The sequence below is a fragment of the Choloepus didactylus genome, chromosome 20 (assembly GCF_015220235.1).
Source record: "Choloepus didactylus isolate mChoDid1 chromosome 20, mChoDid1.pri, whole genome shotgun sequence".
NCBI lineage: Eukaryota > Metazoa > Chordata > Mammalia > Pilosa > Megalonychidae > Choloepus > Choloepus didactylus.
This window is the reverse complement of record NC_051326.1, coordinates 23531264-23557457: the sequence shown is the minus strand read 5'-3', so window position 1 is coordinate 23557457 and position 26194 is coordinate 23531264. Positions and strand designations below refer to the sequence as shown.

At 42.7% G+C, this 26194-nt stretch overlaps 1 protein-coding gene across 11 annotated transcripts in view; it reads right to left on the bottom strand.

Moving 5' to 3' along the window:
* The window catches only part of CSGALNACT1 (chondroitin sulfate N-acetylgalactosaminyltransferase 1), a 369285-nt gene that overhangs the window by 22709 nt on the left and 320382 nt on the right, over positions 1–26194 (bottom strand). For all 11 annotated transcript variants that reach the window (XM_037812685.1, XM_037812686.1, XM_037812683.1 and 8 more), the window contains one exon: positions 5705–5806. In XM_037812685.1, the coding sequence (XP_037668613.1) occupies positions 5705–5806 (102 nt within the window). The remainder of the gene's footprint in view (positions 1–5704; positions 5807–26194) is intronic.

Below are 26194 nucleotides of genomic sequence, written 5' to 3'. Positions count from 1 at the left end.
CCTGCAAAGCCTGTGCATACAATTCATCCCAAGCTCCTTTCTTGATGTCCACCCCGGCACGGCAGGTGCTTACCCTTCCCTGCATGGGGCTCCCACATGCACCAGTGACTGGATCTCCTCTCACAAGGCCAGGGGAGAGCTACCCTGCATGGTATCTAGCACATCGTGGGGACTCAACACATGGTGTTCCTTTGGGTATTAAATAAGTCACTACACAGCAGCATATCAAGTCAGTTCCATGGAGTGAAAATGTGCCTAGCTAGATGCTGCAGGGGACAGATAAGGAACACAAGGCACCGTTTGATTAGGGAGAACAGCCTCCAAAGATAAGATGTGGTGCACACATGCTTTTGACAAAAGTAGTTTTGCTTTATTGGGATGTCTTTAGTTTACGTATCAGGGTAATACTAGTCCCATAGAATGAGTTGAGACGTGTTCCCTCTTCCATTTTTGGTGAAGAACTAGTATTTGTGAAGAGTTAGAGAAGAATTGGTGTTAATTCTTTAAACCTTTGGCAGAACTCACCAGTGAAGATATCTGGGCACGGGCTTTTCTTTATGAGAAGTTTTTTGATTACTAATTTATTTGATTAGTAATTTATTTACTTGTTACAGGTCTACTCCAATTTTCTATTTCTTTTTGAGTCAACTTCAGTAGTTTATAGCTTGTGCCTTTTGTAGGAATTTGTCCATTTCACCTAGGTTATCTATTTTGTTGGCATACAATTATTCATAGTATTCCCTTATAATCCTTTTTATTTTTGTAAGGTCATTAGTAATGTCCCATCATTCATTCCCGAGTAATTTGAGTCTTCTCTCTTTTTTCTTTGTCTAACTTAACATTCGTTAATTATGTTGATCTTTTCAAAGAACTGCCTTTTGATTTTGTTGATTTCTATTCTCTATTTCATTTATTTCTACTTTTGTCTTTATTATATCCTGCTTTCTTCCTGCTTTGGGTTTAGTTTACTCTTCTTCTGGTTTCTTACGGTGGAAAGTTATTATCATATTCATCTACATTCACCAACTGCTAACATTTTGCCATATTTGCTCTCTTTCCCACTCTCTCTCTGAACCTTTTGAGATTCAGCTGCAGACATCCTGACACTTCATCCTCAGAGACATCAGCATGTATCTCCCGAGAGCCAAGGCTCTCTCCTTTACAGCCACAGTAAAGTAACCACACCCAGGAAATTTAACTCTATCTCAAGAACCATCATCTAATCTATAGGCCATCTTCAAAACCTCCAAAGAACAATTTAGAATGCCACAAAATACAGGCAGGTCTCCATAAACAGTTGGCACACAGAGCAGAGTTGTGCTTATTCCCTTCTCGGGGAACTGCCAGGGTGAGAAAGCCACAGGCCTGGAAGGCTGCCTTTAGCCTGTGCGGTGCCCTCCCCCTGCCTCAGCTACCCAGGGCCCAGGACTCCTTATCTGCCCTGGGAGGGATTCACCTGATAGTTTATTTCATAGTAGCAAATAAGATTCTTATCTAAAAATTCTTTGCTTAAGAAAAAAATAAACAAAACAACATTTCTTTTCAAATTTCAGACCAACAAAACAAAATCTTTCCTCCAAATTTTATTCTGGGTTGTCCTCATAAAGTCTTCCTGGGGGTACTTGCCAAATACATTTCTCCAAAAGAAGTATGAAAATACTGACACATACTATGGCAAGGCAGGTCCCCAACACACACACTCAAAAAAATACCCTCTTTTACTGTTACATACTTTCTCATTTCTATCACCTCAGTCTCAGAGATAATCCCTCTGAAAGATGCCTTTGCATCCTCTTGACTGAACAAAGATGAATTGCCAGTGTAGTAAATGTCAATTGTACCAATTCATCTACCAGTCAGAATTTTTTAAAATTCCCTAATACATAGCTTGGAACAAATATCTACTTGGGTCAGTGTTTCTCAAAGTGTGAGACACAGAGCACCCACAACAGCACCCCATGTGGGACTTGTTCTATGTTCTCAGGCCTATTTACTACGAATTTCTGGGGCTGGATCTCAGGAATCTGAATTTTAAAAAGCAGATGATACCAAAACACATTTAAATTCAAGAACCACTAAGCGAGGCTTTAATCTGAGATTAACCAAATCCCAGTATAGAAAAATCCATGGGATAAGAATCAGGTATGGAGAATTGATTTGTACTGTTGTCTATAGAAAGGGTTTTCAAAAATTTTGACCACATCCCATAGAAAGGAATATATTATTTATTGTGATTCAGCACACACACACACACACACACACACACACACACACACACACAGGAAAATGAAAGTTCCACAAAACAATATTTATCCTTACTATCTGTGACTCATTCTGATATTTTCCATTCTATTCTATTTCAATTTTTAAAAAACACCAGGCATGACCCAATTAAATTGATTTTTTTACAACCCACTAATGAATCACAAACTGAAGTTTGCAAAACACTGATCTATAGCAATCAACTGAAATTTAAAGCTCAATTGAGTAAGCATAAACCTAGGGAGAGAGAGTATAAAACATTGCACACTAGTCATTAAACTAGATTTTTAAAGATGCTCTTAAAATATAAGCATTTAACTGGACTTAGAACAGTTTAATCATAATACTCATCTCCCAATGAAATAAATTTTAGTTAGTTTGATTTCAAATCTTATTGTCTTCAACTAACAATTATGGCTTTGGGGAGGGTACATAATGGAGTGAAAGTCTGGTACTAGGTTAAGACTGTGAGTCCTGGAAGTGAACAGATCAGGTGTCAGATCTGGCTTTCCTGTGTGTCAGGGATGATGCCCTGAGCAGTCTGTCTAAGCCTCAGTTTCCTTATGTTTAAAATGGGGCTAATAACATCATCTCATAAGGTTGCTGTGGATATTAAATGGCATAAGTCCTATAAATAATAATAATTATTCAAAAAAAGATGCCTTTGAACAAAAGTTTTACCATCTGAAAGGAACGATAAAAAGACGTGTGCTATATAGAAATTCACAATATATCTGGCATTATTTTTCTCTTGATGAACAAACACTGAACATTTTCTGTGTAAGGCATTTTGCTAAGAGCTGGAGTTACAAAGAGGCATCAGATATAGTTCCACTTATTAAGCAGCTTATGAACTAGTTGCAAAGTTATGACAACAGAAAGAAATGTCAGTAGCCAAATTATATGCCAAGAGCCAAACATAAGAGGTACTGAGTTCACAGAGGAGAGGACTGGGACAGTCAGGAAGAGCTCTAGAAAGGGGAACATAGGTGGGGACAGAAGGGTGGGGAGGTTTGAGGAAGCAGATTAGAGGAAATTCCAAATAGAGGAGAAGACAAAGAGGTCAAACTATGTCCCATCAACCACAAAGAGTATTACCAGTGTGGATGGCATGCAGTAAGTCATAAAGAGGTTAGAAGTAAGTAAGGGTCAGTTTGGGTGCTGGGCTAAGGTAATAGGTGACTTAGGAAGATTCACCTGGAAGGTGAATTGCTGTGTGGCAGTGTGAAGTCCATCAGGCTGGCTGCAGGGGTGGGGGCATTCCTACAAGAGGTGGTCCCATCAAAGGCAGGGAATCTCTCAGTTCCTAAGCATCAGTGACTAACTACAGATAACACACATTAACAGAATGAGGATATCAACACAGAAAAATGGGGTTCAAATTAATTTTGCCAAAGTGTATGTAGCACTACTTTAAAACACTGATCAATTCAGTCTCTAGGGTGAAGTTCTCTGTTGTGGGGTAGGGTTAATCTATGGAAGTTTTCCAAAGTTTTAGGTAAGCCATCCCTACCACTTAAATGGTTTCACTTTTCTCATTCAAATTCTAAGCATTCTTTGCTCACCACGCTACCTTTTGATCAAGAATTCAGCTTTCCAGGTAACCTGACACCAAGAAGAGTGTTATGATAAGAGTATTTAAGCATTCCAGTCACTGGAAAGGGTTAGTTCCCATTACAATGTCTAAATTGGCCCGCCACTTATTCAACAGGTGTGTTTAAATTTGGCTATACCCATCAATTAGCAAATGTCTGGTCATCCTTTGATGGGCTGGGAAGGATCCCATGCTAGACCCAATAGGCTGCATTAAGAGTCACCGGGAGAACTACTTAAAAATGCTGGAGTAGGACAGCTGGCTGCAATCAGGCCTCTCATGGCAACCCATCGTTTTTGCCAACGCCTTCCTGGACAACAGTTCTCAGTCCTGGCTGCATAGCAGAATCATCTGAAGCTTACAAACAACAACAACAATCCTGCCAAGGAATGGGTATTTGCAGAGTTGCTGAAACCTATCCACCAGACAGAGGACATGAATTCTAATTCCTGCTCCTCATTCCTAAGCAGAGATGAGAAGGCTATCACAATCCATCAGGGTGGAAGGATTTTTATGTCACTTCCTTTGATCTCTCTTAAACAAGGGCCATAGCTTTAGGTTGCTGCTAGTTTTAAACTGTTAATTCCTAATTGCTTTAGGACAGGAATTGGCAAACTTGTCCTGTAGAAGGCCAGATAGTAAATAGTTGACTGTTGCGAATCATAGAGGCTCAGTTGCAACTACCCAACCCTGCAGTTGTAGCAACAAAAGCAACCATAAACAATCTGTAAACAAATGAGTGTGGCTGTGTTCCAATGAGATTTATTTACAAAGACAGGTAGTGGGCAAAATTTCAACAGCAGGCTGTAGTTTGCTGACCTTTGCTTTAGAATGTTTGAATAATTATAATTAGCATTCTGATCTTGTACGCATTAATGTGAAATTAGTAACGAATCATGAGAATAAATGTGAAAAAGTACACTCAATTTTGAAATCTGTCCTTTCAACTATCATCCAACTAGCATTTACTAGAAACTCAAAATAGAGGGCCCTGTTTATATTTAAACTATATGATCTACTCAAAGCTTCACTTATGAAGGAAAGAAATATCCATCTGATTATTCAATTGGAGCCCTGCAAATCTCACTGGTAAACCTGGGGGGACCGTGGCCATACCACTATGGCTTCCTCACTGACAGAAAGCACCATAAGGTTTTTGCTTTTGTTTTGGGGGGAGATAGGAAAAAAATCCAAATACGCTGTTTTGGGATACATTTACTTCCCATGCATCTGTTCAACAAGGTGTAAATATACAACCCTAGGTCTAAAGTTGCAGTTAAATATTTTCTGCTCAGTGGAGTACGTTTAATCAAGGATCCGGCCCCAGCTATCACTTCTGGCTTCCCCATAATCTCTCAAAATGCATAATGAATGAAAGGCAAAAGGATGAGACCATTTGCTAAGTTGTTAATATCCCAACACAGATATCATTCTCAGCTTTACTAGCTATGACTGAGATGGAACTCATTACACAGCTGTGTTCTCCCCAATTCCCACTCTGCGATGGCAAGTGCCAAAACCTGTGGTGCTAAGAGTGATTATATCCAGTCATGCAGAAGCCCAAAGAAGCCAGCGCTGCCCTCCCTGGCTGCTCAGGGCAGTTTGTCTCGACTGTCAAAGTCATCACCCCTGCACAATGAGGACCAGTGTCAGGCAGGGTGGTCTCCCAGGGAAGGAGGGGGAAGAACCCCCACCCATCCGCCCAACACACGCAGCCAGCAACCAATCCATCTCCCAGGTCACCCACAGTGCTAAGGAACAGACAACTAAGCAGAAATGTCAGCCTTGGATGTGTACTTTTGAGCCAGGTTACCATGACTCCTCATTACGGTTCCACAGCATACTCACTTAGAAGTGTTTTCAAGTATTCCTTTGACCTCATTCATTTGTTCTTTCCCAAAGTAAACAACAGTGAGATGAATTCTCCCGTCCTGTTGGATACACATCTCCCTAGAAAACAAAAAACATGTATGTCTGATTCCTGTTTTCCATTAGCTGGCAAGGCCAAACAAGTAACTTTTTCATAAAGTGCAAAAGGGCCTTGAAATAAACTCAGTGCACAGAGGGGAGACAGCAGAGCTGGGGCTCTGAGACATCTCTGGTCGGGTGTCACAATTGTCTGTATTTGTATTTATCTTACCAGTAAATCACTGAAACTTAAACGTGCAGAGCTGGTAAATCAAAACTCAGATAAAGGGGGCCACAGGTCCAATCTCCACGGTTCTAGCCCCCCGGGGCTGTGCGGTGTCATGGGAGGGGCACTGAGCCCTTCCCTTCTTTGTTAGAAGCAGCCCGTAAAGGAGGGAAGACATCACTTCCATTTTACAGATGAGAAAGCTGAAGTCCAGAGAGGGTAAGACTAGACTCCTGGTCTATGAGTCTCTTTTCTTTTGTGTGCCAAACACAGAAAGTCTTAAAGACGGAATGAGCAGTGGTTATAAGTCATTCTTGTGTTCTGCACCCTAGAAGCCCTGGTACCATCCAGGGCTATGACCATCTGAGGGAATTACAAAGAAAGAATCACCATAACTGTGCTTCACCCTTCACATAGCAAGGAAAAAAGTGAAGCAGATGCAGTTACCGTCACTACATCCCCATTTCTCCTCTCTGAAGCTGACTGCCCCGGACACTTTGCACCTCATGCTCCAGTGTCCCTACAAAGCAACCATTTCGCTCACTCATCCTCAAGGCTGGGCCTTGGGCTCTAGCTCCGCCTAGATCCACTCTCTCCGCCAAAGCTTACTTGTTGTTTGCCCATATCCTTCCTGTTCTCTCAAGGGAAACACTTAGCTAATTTGGTGAAAATCCTCTGTTGCGGGTTTACTGAGTGGAACTTGATGAATATGTTATTCATTTGCATGTATGCATATATTTACACCTATGTGTATATTATATTTATATACTTCATATGTGTGTGTGTCTCAGTTTGCCAAGCTGCTATAACTAAGTACCACAGACTCGTTGGCTCAAACAGTGGGAATTTATTGTCTCTCAGTTTTGGAGGCTAGAGGTTCAAAATCAAGGCACTGGCAGGATCGTGCGTTTTCGAAGTCTGTAGCATTCTGGTGGTGGCTTGCTGGCAATCCATAATTTGATTTCTGTGTTCATCACATGGCCATCTCTCTCTCCATCTGTCTTCTACTGTGTCCAAATTTCCCCTGCTTAAAAGGGCTCCAGTCATATAAGATTAAGGCCCAGCCTGATTAAGTTTGGCCTCAACTTTAATAATATCTTCTAAGATCCTGTTAACAAAGAATACGTATCTACGACAGGGTTAGCGCTTGAACATGTCTTTATGGGGGGGGCATGCTTCAATCCATAACAGTGTACGTAAATGTATATATGTATAAATATATGTTTATGTGTATGTGTGTGTATATATATATAATTTTGAGGAGAGTTTTCTGGAAGCAAGTTAATGAATGATACTTTGTGATATTTTGATATTTTTCATGCCTTTCCATTTTGTTCCTTTAATGTCTGTGTTAGCTTCTTTCCTTAACCCCCCAAACAACAATCCATAGCACAGCTTTCTGGTAATCCCTGAGCTGTAACTGCAGAGCCTAATTTCTTCAATGCTTTTTATAATGACATCAAAAGGGAGTGATTCATATGTAATAACTAGAATAAGTAAATTCATAGAGACCAGAAGTAGATTACAGGTTACCAGAGGCCAGGGAGGGGTTGGGGAGGAATGAGCAATTTTGCATAATGGGCACAGAGTTTCTGTTTGGGATGATCGAAAATTTTGGTTAATGGATGGCAGTGATAGTGAATGTAATTAATACCACTGAATTGTACAATTAAAAGCAGTTAAAATGGGAAAACTGGGGTTGTAAATATGTTACACAATAAAAAGTTAAAGAAAAAAACACAAGGAGCAACTGTGTTGCTGAGGTTGCTGAAAAAAATCCAAAGGAAATAGAAGATATGGTTCCTGCCCTCAAAACACTTGAGAAATAAAATGAGCTCAAATAAAACAATCAGACACCTTGTGACCAAGATGTTACTAATAGAGAAGACTGTGTGTAGTAGAGAGGGGCATAAGCACAGGGAATTCAGAAAGCATGGCAATCCCTGTGGGCAGTACGGTTGGGGCCTGGAAGGATGGACAGGGTTTAGAAAAGGGGAGAGGAGGAAGAAGATAATTCCAGGCAGAAGAAATATCTGGGAAGGTTACACTGACCCTGGCAAGGGGCGTGCAGGGCTCACCCTGTTCCCAGGCTCTGTCCTGGGAATTCTCAGTTTCTTTTCTGGGAAGAAAGGCTTGGGACAGGGAATGGAGGCCCGGGGTGTGATGATGTGCTTCAAATCGAGAGCTCACTAACAGCTGCAGTTCCTGCCAACTGAGTCATTACCTACCAACAACAAAATTCTCTCTACATAAAAGACCCCTTTTGCAAACTTGCCAAATAATGCTTTAACTTCCTTTGCCAGGAGAGAATAAAAGCACACATACAGAGCCAAGTACCAGAGAAACTGTTTTAAAATAGTGTGTGCAGTTGGAAAAAATCCATCTCAGAATCAGGAGAGGGTCACCCACTGAGCCTGAATGAAAAGCATTCTCATTTTTTTCTAGTAACATCTTTGTTGTATCCCTCTCTAGTATTTTTAAATCTATTCAAAGCACTTCCTGTTTCCAAGAAATAAAACAAAGATGGATTGGGTCTTCACTTTTCATTCATTAGGTGAAGCTTTTCAAAAAGGCAAAGCAGAATTTGTTCTGAGGTCCACCTCCAAGCATCCATTGTTTATTCATTTATTTCTTCCTTCAGTCATTCAACAGACATTTGTTGGCAACATATTTGTACCAGATACTCTACCAGGAGATCCTTAAAAATGAGTAAGACATTTCTTGTCTTTGAGAAACTCCCCATCTGCTGTGCATAACTACAACTATCTACAATGCAGTAAATAAACGCTGTATGAGTGTCCGAACAGAGTGCATGAAAAGACCATCTCTGCCTGTTTGAAGTTATTTTTAAATATAATTCCCACTAGACTCTATCCCCAGACAGAAGAGTGTGAGAGTGTGTATGTGAGTAATTGTGCATGCAAGTGTGTTGTTTGTGCTATGGGGGCAAATGGTTAAAAAGTAAAGGAAAATAAGTGGAACACAGGGCATTTTTTAGAGCAGTGAAACTATCCTGTATGATACTGTCATGGTGGAAACATGACATCAAGCATTTGTCAAAACCCTTAGAACTGTACAACACAAGGAGTGAATCCTTGTAACAATGTATCAATATTGATTCATCAATATGTAACAAAGGTACTGCACTAATGCAAGATGTTAATAGAGAAGACTGTGCACTAGAGAGGGGCATATGGCGATTCTCTGTACTTTTGCAAAATTTTTCTGTAAACCTAAAACTTCTCTAAAACATCAAGCCTATAAAAAAAAAAAAGTAAAGGAAAACAGATGAGAAGGGAGGAAAATTGTATTCATTGAGTATGAAGACTCCTAGCCTTGTGCTATTAATTATTTATACCTGGAAACATGCTGCCTGGATTCTCTGAGTTGGCTTACATGCCCTGATAACATATCTCTATAAATATCATGGTAGTGTTTTATGCAAAACTTTGGAAACAAATCTCAGGGAACTCCTACTTCTTAAGAAGCCTTTTGGGGAAGGCTCTTCATTTTCACACAGTTGCTTTGCTTTAGCTCCACAATCCCACTTGGTCATTCCTTCCCCCTAACTTGTATGGTGGTTTGGAGCTATGCACCCCAGAAAAACATGTTCTTAAAGTTAATCCGTTCCTGTGGGTGTGAGCCCATTGTAATTAAGACCTTTTGATGAGGTTACTTCAGTTAAGGTGTGGCCCAACTCAATCAGGATAGGTCTTAAATCCTATTACTGGAGTCCTTTAAAAGCAGAATGAAATTCAGATTGATACAGAGAAAGCCACAGAGGAAGCAACAGAAGCTGAGCATCAACAGAGCTCAGAAGAGGAGGGAGAGGCCAGGAGAGGCTGTCATGTGACAGAGGAGCCCGGTGATCCAGCCCCAGAATGCCAGGCTCCGGGAAGAAAGCATTGCCTCGATGATGACTTGATTTGGACTCCTCCTTGCCTTAAAACCGTGAGCCAATAAACCCCCATTGTTTAAGCCAACCCACCGCATGGTCCAGGTAAAACAACTGGGAAGCCTGAAAATTCTATTTCTATTTCACAAAGACCTTGCAGTTTTAGGAGTGTTTCTTTTTTGGAAAATAAACAGTTCCTTCTCCCCCAGGTCATTGTACCACAGAGTACAGAGACTAATTAAGATATATTTTTCAGTCAGAAAACATATATCACAGTCACACACCTATTTTCTATTTCCAAACAGTTCAAAAGCACTTCCTGGTCTTTGAGCTCTGTCACTAATCTGTACAAGGGCACGTGGAGAGAGGTTAAGTGAGCAGCATACCTGCCCTTGGTGCATAGATGAGATGAGTCCAAGTGACCTGGCCAAGCTATGGAGTCCAGGGTAGCATGCGGTCCAGGTTTCCTAAGGGCTGGCCTGGAATTCATCTATCCCAAGGCACCTCAGGGTGATGGAGGATGGACTTAGGAAATTCGACAGCATGGGTTTTGCTGGCTAGGACCCCACCACCAAGCTGAGCGTTTGTATGACCAAGGGGAGGGTGAAAGAAGCCACAACAAAACTATAAATTCAAATGGCTGTGAGGAGGGACTGTTCAACTCGAGTTTATGATGGGACTCAGATGTGCCAGGACAGGTCTGGTGGACTGATGGGTCTGTTTAGAGGAGAGGCTGGATGGTTAGGGAGAGAACTCATCCTAAAATAGGGCTTCTCAACCTCGGCACCACTGACATTTTGTACTGGATGATTCCTTGTTGTGGGGGCTGCCCTGTGCATTGTAGGATGTTTAGCAGCATCCCTGACCTCTACCCACTGGATGCCAGTAGCACAACCCCCCCAAGTTGTGGCAACTGAAAATGTCTCCAGACATTGCCAAATGTCCCAGGAGAAGGAGGCCAAATTGGCCCCCACCCAGAACCACTGCCCTAAGAATCAGGTTCAGCAAGAACACCTTATTCATCAGTGGGGAGGAGTGATTATGAAAACCATGCACACCGCTAGGGTTTGTCCTCTTCTCCAGGCAGCTCCTATGAACTCACTTGTGAATCTTAAGGAGAGACAGAGTTGCAAGAACAACCGAAAAGCTTTCTTTACAGAAAATAAGTTATAAGGAGTGTCAGGGGTTTAGGCCAGCACTTTTAGGGCATTCATGTGACAGCATGTGGCACAGTGGGGTGTCACGGGGGGTTCGGCAGCATCGGCAGCAGCCCCAGTGGCATTAGTGAGTGCCCACAACTTTGGCATTGTCAGAAGCAGAGACTTATCTTCATGGAGCTGATGCCCACGGTGTTTGAGCACACACAAGATATCCCTGGAGATACCTGAAAAGTCTGGGAGGGGTTTAGGAGTTTGGAGACCTTGCCATAGCTGGTGAGAGAATGAAAGCAGAGAAAATTCGTTTATGAAAATTAGCAATCCCTGTTTTTGTACCTCAGGTTAAGTAGCCTAAGAAAACAGGGTTTCAATAACAAACATGTATTAAGCACCTTTGTTGGGCAATGCGTTATTCTCACTGGAATGAGATTTACATAGAATAATCGTGTATGGTCTCTTGTAGAGGGACCAACCATCCACGATGGCCTGACACTCTCCCTATGTTAGCCCTGAAAGTACTGCATCCCAGGAAACCCTTCAATCAGAGACAAACTGAAACGAGCAATCATCCCACCCGCCTCAGGGACTTAAGGGGAATAGTCCACTGGAGGGAATAGACACTTGAACAGCTATAACATAGGGTGGGATGGAGTAACTGTAGTAACAGAGGTGTAATGAACTAAAGGCATGCAGAGGAGAGAGTGGTTCATTTCTAATGGGTGATGCGGGGGTGGGGAGTGTGGAGGAGGAGGGCGCACCTAAGCTGAGCCTCGACAGGTAAGTAGGCTTGTGAGAATGAGATTAAGTTTAGCTTTCACACAGGACAGGTGTGCCTAGCAGGGTGGGGCAGTTAAGGAATTGGTAGAAGGTTAAAAAGACAAACTGTAAGCCACAGTCAGTCCCCCTGCTTATCTGCCCACTAGCCAAGTCAGTCCCCCTGCTTATCCGCCCACTATCCACAGTCAGTCCCCCTGCTTATCCGCCCACTATCTACTATCCTTGCAGGGTGGAGCCTCAGAATAGAGGTTCTCAAAATAGCCTCATAACTTGTTACCAAACTAGCCCAGACTGGCTCTAAAGAGGCCTGGGCATACCCATTATAGTTAGGGGTGGAGATTTGTTCCAAGGGTTCCTAATGTTGCAAATCTGCCAGGGAAAACCTATTTCAAATGTTTCCAACTTGGGCAGGCTGCATGTTTCAAATTTGGGCGGGCTAGTTAGGCTTGTCCAATAGAATGTAACCTCTGGAGTATCCAGCCAATGGAGAAACAGGGGAGGAACTTGCGGTTAGGTTTAGGGAATAAATACTGCTGAATCTATTGTTCTGCGTGCCAACCCCCACATTTGGTTGGGAACCCGTTCTTGCAAGACCATGAGTAAATTCTTTTCTTCTCCACAATTGGGTGAGCGTTTGTTTCTTTTTAGGAACAGTGTTTCTCACAGGCTCCACACAGGTAGAGAGGATCGGAGACAGGGCTTTCGTGGCCAAGACAAGGCACAGATGCCAGGCACTCACATCGCTATTGTTTTCTAAGGCAGTTTTCTCTCAAATTATCCAGTATGAGAAGAAAACCCAATCAGGTTTTAAGTAGTGTCCCCATGCAAATGAAATGATACATAATAGCCTATCAATCCCCAAAATGTGCCTTAAGGACTGCTAGGATGACAGCAAGTAAACTGCTCAGTCACGAGGGGATTGGAAATGAGAAACAGGTACTACCTGATAGGGAACAGAGAATGATCAGGGGCCTTATTCTTTCCTTCACCCCCACGAAGATGAATACAACCCTAATTCCTCTGTTCCATTATTGGGGGGTGGGGGGTGTCTGATCAGTGTTAAGAATGATAGTGAATTCTGACTCACAACCAAGAAATTGGGGACCTACTTTCCCGGCTGCCCAGTTCAGAACAGAAAATGAGGGCGTTTTCCATTTGACCATTTTCTTCTCTCGCATAGATGTGTCTACATAACCTGTTTCTTACTACAAATGAAGTAAGAAACAACTACTACTGGGTCCAAAAGAAGAAACCTTTATCCAAATAAGGTGAATGGTGCAGATTACTGTTTCTCAAATATATTAACCACAAAACTCTTTGGTACAACACTCTTTGATGTACAAATAGAGAAATGGCCCATGAGAGAGGTAGAAGGGCTTGGGCAAGGTGGAAGGACAGTACTGTGGAAAATGCATTTTCCTTATGAGAAACCCAAAGAACACCAGGGATCTCTCTCTACCACAAATATACATTTGATAGTTGGAGGCCTTTCTGTTACCCCACCTCCCCCCATTTTATACTAGTCTAGCCATAACATTCAAGGTTCATTTCAATTTCGGAGATAATTCGGTCATTATTAGGGAAAAAAAAATCCAGAAATGCCCAGAACTATCTAAATGGTGTTGAAGAAAATCCAAATAAATGATTTCCCTGATTCTGCATTAAAATAGCATAATGCCTTGTCAGGAATGAATGAGTCAGGAGAAAAGGAGAATATTAAACCAAAAGTAACCTGCTATCTCTGAGAAGGAGCATAGCAACATGAGAGCGGGTTCTCAGTCCAGCTGGATGTAGTCAAAACAAAAATCAAGCAAAGATGGAATGAACTGAGAAAGATAAAAAAAGTCATGGTGAATCATTTCATAAAAATTTTCATTTTTTTTTTTTCAGGGAGGAGGCTCAAAGATAAAGACCCAAAGAAAACCTACAGCTTCGTAATTTGAGGTTCTTCCTGCTATTACTAACCAACTACACAATGAAATAATAGATGAGCTTAAAACCTGTAACCAGAAGTTTAGGGAAACTAGGTAGTTAAAAAGTAAATGTGAGAACAGTTTCAAAGGCAAAATGAGGTGATTTAAAATAAAAGAAAACAAAAAAAAGGAGCAAGTAGGTTTAAACTAACACACTACTGGGCAGAGGGGAAACAGATGAAAACAGGAACTAAACTCTCCTGGTGCCCCAAGGCCCCAGACAGAAGCAGGCTCCCTCATTCCCGCCGGGGGCAGTGGCGCCGTTGGGTGAAGTCCACCCTCACCTCTCACCCAAGGGCGGCACGTGGGGCGTTCGCAGCACAGGCGCCAGCACACGGAGCCTGTGAGGCTCCCACAAATGAACCAGGACGACAACAGACAAGGAGAAAGAACTCGCTACAGTAAAAAGCCCTCTGGTTTCCGTGAACAAAAACGCACTCAGGGAGGGCACAGGCCACGGGCAGCTTTACGACAAAACCAAGGGGGACAGTGGGGTTCTTATCCCTCCTTAGGGAGAGGAGAATACTGAAAGCTTAGCCTCGTGGTTTTTTGTTTTTGGGTGTTTTTTTTGTTTGTTTTTTTTAATCCTAGGAATAGCATCCATTTGGTGTCCACTGCCTTTTATATAAAGGCCCTTTGGATCTACTGCTAGGAAAAAGCTTATCTCACGTGACAACAAACATTCAAACTCTAGCCTTGAATCTTCCCTTTTCTCCTTGTCTGGACCTGGCTGTTTTCATCAGTTGGGATTGTTTCCCTGATTCCCAACTCCCTGGGAAACCTATCCCTCTTCCCTTATTGTTACTGAGTCCTTATTCATTCACCTGTCCAAAAGTGGTTTTATTAAATTTGTATTTTAACATAAATACTTCTTATGATTAGTGGAGATGATTATAATGAGAATGAGAATGAAATAATCACAATAAGAACTTTCTTAGCCCATGTGTTCCATGCACCCTGCAATCAATTTTGTCACCAGGCCCTCCCCAGGCACATTCCTGAAGCATGACAGCTTGGTCTCTGGCTCCTTGCGTACTGCACCCATGCACTGCCATCACCCTGGGTGAGTCCTTCTCTGCAGACCCGGGAGCCACTTTGTATCTTGGGACTGGGCCTGTGCTCTCTTGGGAATTCCAGGTTCCACATATATTCCTTCTGTCCAGCAGGACATATTCTCTGCCTCTACCCTTTGAGTCCTTTCTGGGTGAATAAAGAGCAAACTGGAGATGAAGGATAAAAACATAACTACCTGTAATACCAGTGTCACAGCTACAAGGGGACCCATCTGGACCAATACTTTCACTTTATAGATGAAGATACTACAGCCCAGATATTTGAAGTGACTTGGAAAAGTTTCCTCAGCCAATTGGTGTCTGAGCAAACTACATTGTAAATGCATTTGTAGGAGATGCATTGGAAGGAGCATGTTTTAAATAGATTTCCCTCAAATAATAAAAGTGAAAATCAGCAAAAATCTTGCCATCAATAAACGACCAATGAAATGGACACAATCTGCTGCCATAAAGCTCACAAAGCAGAAGTCAAAAGGAAAGAAACAGAGGACTCCATTTTAGCCTCATGAGGCTCCCAGCTCCAGCAGCTGCCTCCAGAAGTAGAGCTGGAGAGTGAGGAACAAATAAGCAGCAGACTGCAGTGCTGAGAAGGCGGCCCAGGGGAACAGCTGTGGGAGCCCACAGGAGCCCCAGTCTCCCACCCCAGCATTTCAGCGCAGGGAGAAGGAAGAGCCACCACAGAATATTTCAGTCTCTTCACACTGTGAAGAGAGTAGAGAAGGAGGGCAGAACTATTCTATCTGCAGTGTGAAAGAATCCCTGCAAAAAAGGTGGATTTGGTAGAACCAAAGGAAAAAAGATCACTGTTTATTTAGTATACTATGTCAGCCCCCTCGAGGACGTGTCTTAAATGTATCTCTTGCCCCTACACCACCCCCTATCGCCACTGCCTCATAGAACCATTTTTCTTTTTTTGACTCACAGGAGTGGAAAGAGCTGCTGAAGACAGGTGAGTGAGATAAGAGAAGCGAACAACTGGAGTTCAGGCTCTCTGATGTTCAAGGCCTCAGCCCTTAACTGAGGGTCCATTCTGATGCCAAATACATGTGCCCCTCAGGAAAAGGATTCACCCACAACCAGGTAGAGTGAGTCTTGCACAACTCACACATAGGCTCAGAAGAGCCTCAACAAATGCAAACCTCCAACAGAGGCTGAAAATAGGCCCAGCTGAGCTCCTTCTCTCCTCCAGCCATTCTGTCAGACTACCAAAAAGTGAACACCATACCTCAAAATATAGCTAGGGTGGGGCACAAGCAGTTCTCAATCAAGTTAAGGAGGTAGCCAAGGAGAATTCACCCCTACTCTGCCAGAACAAACGGAAAGTCTGCATATCCCTCTGCATGTTGTGCAGAAATAAGATGAAAAGAAACAACAACATACCAAGAATAACACCAAAATTAAAGAAAAAAAGAAAAAGAGATAAGGAAGGAATGGTGTTCATAAAGCAAATGAAAAACCAAGTCCAAAAGAGAATAAACTCAAATAGAAGAAAATTTTGTGCAAATGTTTCACACTTGCTTAAAAAAAATCTGTGAATTCAAATTTTTAAAAAGTTCAAAGAGGAAATGAAAAAACAACAAAATAAGATTAAAAGCATATTGTGTGCTCACAAAAATAAACTGAAAGCCAAAACAATAGTATTACATATGTAATAAGTTATAAATAGCAAGGCACAGAATAGATACATGTGAAAAAAAATTACTGACAGAGGAAAGGCTTAAGTGAAAGCAGATAAAAGACTAAGGCATGAAAAGATAGAGAGAAGCTAGTAGAAGGAGACCTATGAAACAATACACCTATGTCCCTAGAGCAGAAAGCCCAATAAATGAAGCAGGAGAAGTATTCAGAAATAGAATACCAGAAAATCTTTCTGCAACGAAAGAAGAACAGAATCCACAAAACGGAAAAGAAAACTGCATTCCAGGAAAAACTGCTAGAGAACAATAGACATGAGACATGTCCTGATTAAGATACAAGACTACAGAAGGCCTTCTCCAGGCATTCGGGTGAAAGGAATTCCTCCTCAGAAGAGATGGAATAAAGTTGTTCTAACACTTTGCAGTATCACTAAATGCCAGAAAAAAGTCCTGAAGAAACAAAGAAAGTCCTATGAATTTTAGGCCCAGCCAAACTGTCCTTATACCTTAAAGATCATACATAGACATTCTATTCTCAAGGCTACAAGAATTCAGGGAACACAACACTCATGACCCTTCTTGAAAAAATTTCTTGACCGTGAAATCCAGGCAACCAAGAACTCAGGAATGGAGACACCACGTAAGAGGACTGCTGAAGGATGCACTAAGTTCACTTAACTATAGAACTAAAACTATAATAACTAGCTGCAAAGCAGAATGTAAATGATGTAAATCCTGACAAGGTAAAAATAATACAGAGCTAACAAAAATTGGAAGACAGGAATATGAGAAAGAAAGTATAATTATGCTAATTTCCTCTTCTTCTTATAGTTGTTCAGTCAATTCTAAGACTAAAATATATAGTAAGAAATACATAATAATCATTCCAACCTCTTTCTTTTACAAAATCATGTTTTAACTTTAGAGAGTTCTTTAGGACTACTATTTTCTACACTGAAGAAATATTTTCTAAAAATCCAGGAATTCCTCACATTATACTTCAAATTCTCTTCTAAAATTTAAGTAAGATAAAACTTAATTCTTTAATTAAAAATAGAATGCATGGTATATCTCATGTTTTATTAAATTATTCCTAGCTATCAATCTATTCTACTGTCTGCATATACACAAAGAAAGATGCCTGGAATGGTGTTCACCTAATATTAAAAATGGTTAACTGTGAGAGGTTAGATCTACAGTGATTTTTAAATAAGTTATTTCTTGTACTGTTTTATATTGCTTAAATATCTTATAATGATCACATAGCATTTTTACAAAACAAAAAGTCAGGTTTAAATTATAAAAGCCCCCAAAAATCTTTCATTGAATTTTTAAACAAAGTATAAAACACATGGTAACTATATAAAAATTGAGAGAATCCAAAAGAAGAAAATAAAAATCACTCATAGTGTTATCTTCAGAGTCAACCACAACTAAGTTTCCAATCTTGGGACAGAAAAGACTTCATAAACACAACATCAAATATTTAATAAATATTAAATATTTATCTCTTATATCCCTTATATATTCCCTTATATATTATCCCAATAATTTTATGGTGGTATTCATTACACTTAAATATTTAACGACACAGAATTTACTTTAGTTTTTGTTGTGAAATAAGTATTAAATTTTTCCTGCTAGTATCAGTTAGTTGCCCTAATACTATGCATTTTGAATAGTTCATTTTTGCTAACTGATTTGAAATGCTACCTTAGTTCTTCAAGTTAAATACCCTCAGGTTTGAATATTCTGCTGCATCCCATTTTTTTTCTGGAGATCTCAACACACTCAGAAACTCTTTTACTACAAAATAAACCCCATTCAGCCTTTTGCTCAAGTATTATCTGCACTGGGAAGCTTCTCGCTGTGTCCCACAATGCCCCATGTATATATACATGTAACTTTGCTGTAGCACCTTTCCCCCTTTTAGATTCTACCTTCCATTAAGGCAGATGCTGCATCTTTGTTGGGGACAATTAAGGTAGCATATATAATATTCACCTTCAGCGATACCGGTAATATGCAACATGGCCGCCAGGGCTGATGCAAGAACAGCTTAAGCTATAATTAGCCTTCTTCAAGGAAGTAACAGTAGTTCCCGCCTAAGCAGTAGCTAGTTCGCGCCTGAACAGTGGCCACCCATTGGCCATCCACCCCAGCAACAGCAATCACCAATCCCAGACCGCTACCTGTCCTTATTAGCCACCCCCTCTCCCTCCAGGGCATATATACCCTGCCTCTTCAATAAAATTTTGCAGCTTGATCAGAAACCTGTCTTGCTGTCATTCTTCGTGTCTCTTGTCCCATACCATTCCTCCCTTATAAGTATCAGAGCCTCCGTTGATCGTCCCGCAGGCCGGGACAACTGGCGCCCAACGTGGGGCTCCAGCCTTGTGAGGGACGGAACGCCGCACTCAAGGAGAGAGGCCTCTCACACTCACCGCACCCGGGATCGCCGCGAAGTAACTCGCTCGCGAGACAGATCGTTCAGCAGTTGATCAGTGTCGGCGAAAGAAGGAAAAAAGAAAAGAAAAGAAAGAAGACAACAAAAGGTAAGCCCCCACCCCCATCATGGGACAAGTAACTTCCCAACACGAAATATATGTTAGTCAGGTCAAAGAATCACTCAAGGCACGAGGAACTAGAGTTAAGAAAAAGGATCTCACACACTTCTTCAATTTTCTACTAAAAACCTGTCCTTGGTTCCCCCAGGAAGGTACCATAGACCAGCAATGCTGGCAAAGGGTCGGTGATTGCTTAAAAGACTACTACCGAACCTTCGGTCCTGAAAAGGTCCCGGTCACTGCTTTCACTTACTGGAATCTAATTAATGAAATCCTAAAAGTCCATTCTCTGGCCCCTGATATTCAAAAGCTCTGTAGAAAAGGGTAAGAAGCGTTAAGAGAGCACTCTCGCCCCGCCTCAGAAGCCAACTCAGTAATTATTGACATGCCTGAAAAACCTCTAAATGAGGGCCCAAACGAAAGTAGACCAAACACCCCTATCAGTCAGGTTTGTCCGCTAGCCAATCAGTGTAAAGTTGAAACAAAAGCTGAAAACTTACTTTCTGTGGAGGATCATTCCCTTCCTCCGTTTCGGCCACCTCCTTATGCACCTGGTCTTTCAGAGCCAAATCCTCAACCACGTTCTCAATTTTATCCAGTTACGTCCCTGCCTCAGTCCAATGCGCTAGAAGAGGCCACAGAAAATCTCCGGCTACACGCCGATAATTTTAAAGAAACCTTTAATCAGGAACGGCTGCGAGCTGCCAATTTGCTTGCTGATCTTCGGGCAGCGACTCAAAGCGTTGCAGCCCTTACTCTCCCAGAGAATACTCACCCTTATGCCTTTCCAGTCACACGCAGTCAGAGCTCCCAAAATGGCGCCGCCAGCTCCCAAAATGGCACTTCTAGTAGCGAAAGCGAGGAAGAGGAACAATCAAACCCCCCCAGTTCTGATGAAGAGGAGCAAGAGGAAGCTAGCACTACCTCAACAGCTAAATATAAAAAACTCAGTTTAAAATATTTAGAAAAATTAAAAAAGGCAGTGAATGATTATGGCGCTACCGCCCCCTTCACGCTCACCTTATTAGAAAGCCTCAGTGAAAAGGAACTCACTCCTAACGATTGGTCCCAATTAGCCAGAGCTGCCTTGTCCGGCGGCGATTTCCTGTTATGGAAATCCGATTATGAAGAGCACTGTAAAAAGTATGCCACCTGAAATGCCCGTAAAGCCACCTCTAAAAAATGGACATTAAACAAATTTTTAGGTCAAAGCCCCTACCATCAAAATGACAAACAAGCTCAATTCCCCCCAGGCCTCCTAGCACAAATACAAACGGCCGCGCTTACAGCATGGAAGAAACTTCCACAAAAGGGTGCGGCCACTGCCTCTCTCGCTAAATTAAGACAGGGACCCGATGAACCATATACCGATTTCCTCAGCCGCCTACAAAACATGGCTGAGCGTCTGTTTGGGGCCAGCGAAAGCGAGAGTGATTTCATTAAACACCTGGCCTATGAAAATGCCAACGCTGCCTGCCCGGCAGCAATCCACCCCTTTCGCAATACCAATCTTAATAATTACATAAAACTCTGTTCTGGCATCGGGCCCACTCAAACTCTTGGAATAGCCATTGGCGCGGCCCTTCAAAACTTTGCAGCACAAACTAAGCCTCCAACATGCTATAACTGTAAGCAACCTGGCCATTTTTCAAAAAATTGCACCGTGCCAAGAACCAGTACCTTTTCACCCATTTTTAAAAAACCCCCATTGCCACCCTCTATTTGTCCCCGCTGTAGAAAGGGGTTCCATTGGGCATCTGAATGCCACTCTAACGCAGACATTAATGGCCAACCCCTTAAGCCTAAGCCCCAGGGAAACTCCCAATGGGGCCGGCCCCAGGCCCCAACCAGAATGAACCCAGGGGCAGTACGGTTCGTTCAACCATCCTCAGTCACAATACCAGCTCTCCCCACCATAAACCATGCTGCCGTGTCGCAGATTTATGGAGAGCAATAGCAGGAAGCGCAGGGATGGACCTCTGTACCACCTCCGAATCAATATTAACCCCAGAAAATAGTCCTCTCCTCATACCAACGGGAGTTTATGGACCACTGCCCCCAAATACCTTTGGCCTCATCTTAGGAAGAGCCAGTACCGCCCTTCATGGGATTCAAATCACCCCAGGTGTGCTGAATAATGATTTTAAGGGTGAAATAAAAATAATCACAGCCACCTCAAGCAACATTGTCTCTATTCCTCCCGGCACCCGAATAGCACAGCTTGTAATCCTCCCCCTTCAACACATTAACTCAAACTTCAAAAAAACCCAGCGCCCCACAGAGGGCCCTGGATCCTCCGACATTTTTTGGGCATAACCAATATCCCATAATCGGCCCACCTTAAAACTAAAACTTAACGGCAAGCTATTTGAAGGAATCTTAGACACAGGGGCCGATTCCACAGTTATATCCTCAAACCACTGGCCAAAATCATGGCCCCTCACGGCCGCTGCCACCCAACTACAGGGAATAGGAGAAACCACAAATCCTCTACAAAGTTCACAAGCCCTAAAATGGGAGGATGAGGAAGGGAACGCTGGTACAGTTATACCATATATTATCCCCCATCTCCCCATTAATCTCTGGGGTAGAGATATCCTAACTCAAATGAAAGTTTTTATGTGCAGCCCTAGTGATACAGTTACTGCTCAGATGCTCAAAATGAACTTTCTCCCTGGAAAAGGCCTAGGCAAGGTTAATCAAGGAATAAGACAGCCCATCTCTATAACACCTAATATAGCTAGAACAGGACTCGGGCTCTCCCAAAATTTAGCCTGACGACCATTGACATCCCTGTACCCCATGCTGAGAAAATCTCTTGGAAATCCGTAGAACTAGTGTGGGTTGATCAATGGCCCCTAACTCAGGAAAAAACCCTAGCGGCTATAAAGTTAGTACAGGAACAGCTTAATGCCGGACATATTGAACCTACTCAGTCCCCTTGGAACACTCCTATTTTTGTTATAAGAAAAAAATCAGGTAAATGGAGACTGCTACAAGACTTGCGCGCCGTAAACAAAGCCATGGTACCCATGGGGGCGCTGCAACCCGGTCTCCCTCCACCAGTTGCTATCCCTATCAACTTTTACAAAATAGTTATAGATTTAAAGGATTGTTTTTTCTCCATACCTCTTCACCCAGAAGACAGGCAATATTTTGCCTTTAGCATCCCTCAAATCAATTTGCAGGACCCTATGCCCCAGTTTCAATGGAAAGTCTTACCACAGGGCATGGCCAATAGTCCAACCTTGTGCCAAAAATTTGTCGCTGAGGCCATTAACCCTATCAGACAGCTATGGCCACAAATCTACATTCTTCATTACATGGATGATGTCCTATTAGCAGGTGAGGATGTAGATAAATTACATTTTTGCTTTCAAGACCTTAAAAATTTAACAGCAAAACGTCTTCAAATAGCCCCCGACAAGGTACAAACCTCAGACCCTTTTTCTTATCTAGGGTTCGAACTTTGGCACCAACAAGTTTTAACACCCCGCATTCAATTGCGAACCTCCCATTTGCTAACGTTGAATGACTTCCAAAAACTCTTAGGAGACATTCAATGGCTTCGCCCCTACCTAAAACTACCCACTGAAACTCTCCTACCACTCTTTAATATTTTGAAAGGAGACGCAAGTCCCTCCTCTCCCCGAAGCATAACTCCAGAGGCAATGCAAGCGCTTACCATCATAAATCAAGCTATCCAAAATCAAACTTGCTTTCAAATAAACTACCACCAGCCTTTAATTTTTATAATTCTTAATACAGTTCACACGCCTACAGGCGTATTCTGGCAATCCAATTTAAAACAACCAAACGGGCGACGCCACCCACTACTCTGGGTTCATCTCCCAGCTACTCCAACAAAAGTGCTCTCGCCATACGTTGCTCTTATAGCTGCCCTCATAATTAAAGGCCGGCAAACTAGCCGCCAACTGTTTGGAAAGGATCCCGATTCCCTTATTGTCCCATACACCCAAGATCAAATCCATTGGCTTTTCCAAACCAGCGATGAATGGGCTATCGCATGCTCTTCATTCCTAGGCAATATTGATAATCATTACCCAAACGACCCATTAATCCAGTTCGCTAAAATCCATCAATTCACTTTCCCAAAGGTCACTAAAGCAAAACCCATAGACTCTGCTACCTTAGTCTTTACTGATGGTTCAGCAAATGGGACCGCAGCATATGTCATCCAGGGTCAAGTATTTTCCGTGCGCTCTCCCTATACCTCAGCTCAACTTGTCGAGTTCTATGCAGTCCTGCAGGTTTTTTCCCACCTTCAAAACCAACCTTTTAATTTATACACTGATAGTGCATATATAGCTCAGTCCATACCGCTATTAGAAACAACTCCATTTATCAAACCGTCCACCAATGCAGTCCCCTTATTCTCAAAGCTACAAAAATTAATTCTCAAACGACAGCTCCCTTTCTTCATAGGACACCTCCGTGCCCATCAGAACCTGCCAGGCCCTCTAGCGGAAGGAAGCAGACGCTGCCACCCAGCTAATATGTTCCAATTTTTGCGATTCTCTAACCCTGGCCTCTCAAGCCCATGCCCAACACCATTTAAATGCAAACACTCTCCGCCTGAAATTTAACATTACAAGGGAGCAGGCAAGAGAAGTTGTTAAAGCCTGCAAAAACTGCGTAACTCACCTGCCAGTCCCCCATATGGGAGTTAACCCAAAAGGGCTCATCCCAAACGAAATCTGGCAAATGGATGTCACCCATCTCGCTAGTTTTGGACAACTTAAATATATACATGTCTGTATTGATACGTACAGTGGATTCATGCTAGCTAGTTTGCAATCAGGGGAAGCTTCAAAGCATGTCATCTCTCATTTGCTACATTGCTTCACTGTTTAGGCCAGCCTAGAACCATTAAAACAGATAATGGACCTGGGTATACTGGAAAAAACTTTCAAACATTCTGTCAGCAATTGCAAATTAAGCACATTACGGGAATACCTTATAATCCCCAAGGACAGGGAATAGTAGAGCGAGCACATCGCACCCTAAAAAATGCCCTGTGCCGTCTAGCTAATAGCACTCTCAACCTCACAAAGCAACGTCCCCGAGACCTTCTACACCATGCCCTTTTTGTCCTTAACTTCTTAACCCTAGATATTAATGGACAATCTGCAGCTGATAGACACTGGCATCCCAAAACACAAACGCAACAAGCCACTGTTATGTGGCGTGACCCCTTGACATCGAAGTGGAACGGGCCTGACCCCGTTATTATTTGGGGACGAGGCTCTGCTTGCATATATGATCAAGAGAAAGAAGGCCCTCGCTGGCTCCCAGAAAGACTAATTAAACATGTCAATTCACCACTGCCAAAACAAACCCCTCAAACTCCCAAACCCCCCCTTGATAATAACCTCTCCAGGGAAGAAGCCTCTCCCTGAGAAAAATCTCTTTCTTTTCTCCTCCAGCGCATCAACACTCCAGCGACCTCACAACTCCTGCCGTAGCTGCCCCTGTCTGCGTCGGCACCAGGGGCCCGCCCCCGCCGCCGCTCGACCCAGCCCTCCCTCAGAGAAGAACGCCCGCTGCAGCCTGCCCAGAACACGCCCAACCTACGTGCAGCCAGCAACCAACAAAGGCCCAACTTACAGGTTTGCCCCATCGCTAAGGCCACATGAACTATTAGCTCTTACTAATTGGCTCTCTGGCCTTGCTATTTGTGGCCGGGTTAGCTACTATTGCCCCAAAGGATTGGAATCTATTTGAAAAGGCCTTACTTGCTATAACATACCTGTGCATTGTGGGGTGCATTACCCTGCTGACCTCCTTCCCTTAACTAAAGGGCTTAATAAGCCTTTATCAATACAATCATGTTAATCTTACTGCCATTCAAAATCGCCGCTTTATACCTCCTCTTACCTTGTGTATCGCATGGCATTTTCGATCACAAAGGCAACCCCCACCAACCTTGGAAATGGACCCTAACGTGGTGGGAAGATTCCAAAATTGTGCAAACCAATACCACCGCAGGGCAACCTTCTTTTCTCATCAACGCCTCTAATCTATTTCCCAACCCCCCCGTTGGCAGTAATGAACACCAATATTATATGTGCCCAGCCTCCAACCCTGGAAAACCATATTGCAATACCCCCAATCAATATTATTGTGCCTATTGGGGCTGCGAAACACTAGCTACTGGTTGGAAGCCGTCTAGCGTTGATCACTATCTTACCCTACGCTGGGCCCCCTGGAACTGCAAACCCCATGATGAGCCCGTTTATTTCAGCACGGACGACAGTTCCCACCTTCCACCTACAGGTACCTGCACTCACCTTAATCTTACCATGCAACTCCCCACTGATCCTTCCTGGTTAACCGGTCGAACCTGGGGCTTCAGAATCTATAGAGACAGGGTCGACCCAGGAAGTCTTATTTTAATAAAAAAAGAAGCAGCACAGCAAAAACCATTCGCCATTGGGCCAAATGTAGTGCTCGCTCCCCCATCCCCAACATCTCCTCCTCGCAAAACTGCCAGTTATTCCTCCACTACCAACCCAACATTGTCACCCTCAAGCTCTTTCAAATCTATAACTCACTTTGGTCAATACTCAATACTCTCTAAACTCCTCCCAGCCTAACCTTACTCGCAGTTGCTGGCTATGTTTCTCTATTAATCCCCCTTTTTATGATGCTGTAGCCCTTAATACCTCATTTAATATTTCTGACGAAGACAATCCTCCCCAATGTCCATGGAATACAACAAAAATCGGCCTCACCATGCAATCCGTTATCCATTCTGGGCATTGTATTGGTAGTGTTTCCCCCTCCTTAAAAAAGGTCTGTGCACAGTCGTCCTTTCCATCGCAAGGTAAATTCTATATTCCCCCTACAGGGGCAAAATGGCTGTGCTCTTCCACGGGGCTTACTCCTTGCGTATCAGCAAAAGCCCTCACTGAAACTAAGGAAATGTGCCTCTTGGTGGCTGTGCTACCCCGTGTCCTCTTCCATGAAGAAAAAGACCTTTATCAACACTGGGACGAGCAATCTCCAACCATGCTAAGAAACAAAAGAGAAATTATCACGGCTGTCACTATTGCCTCTCTTTTAGGTATTGCTGGCCTAGGCACCGGAACCACCTCTATCATC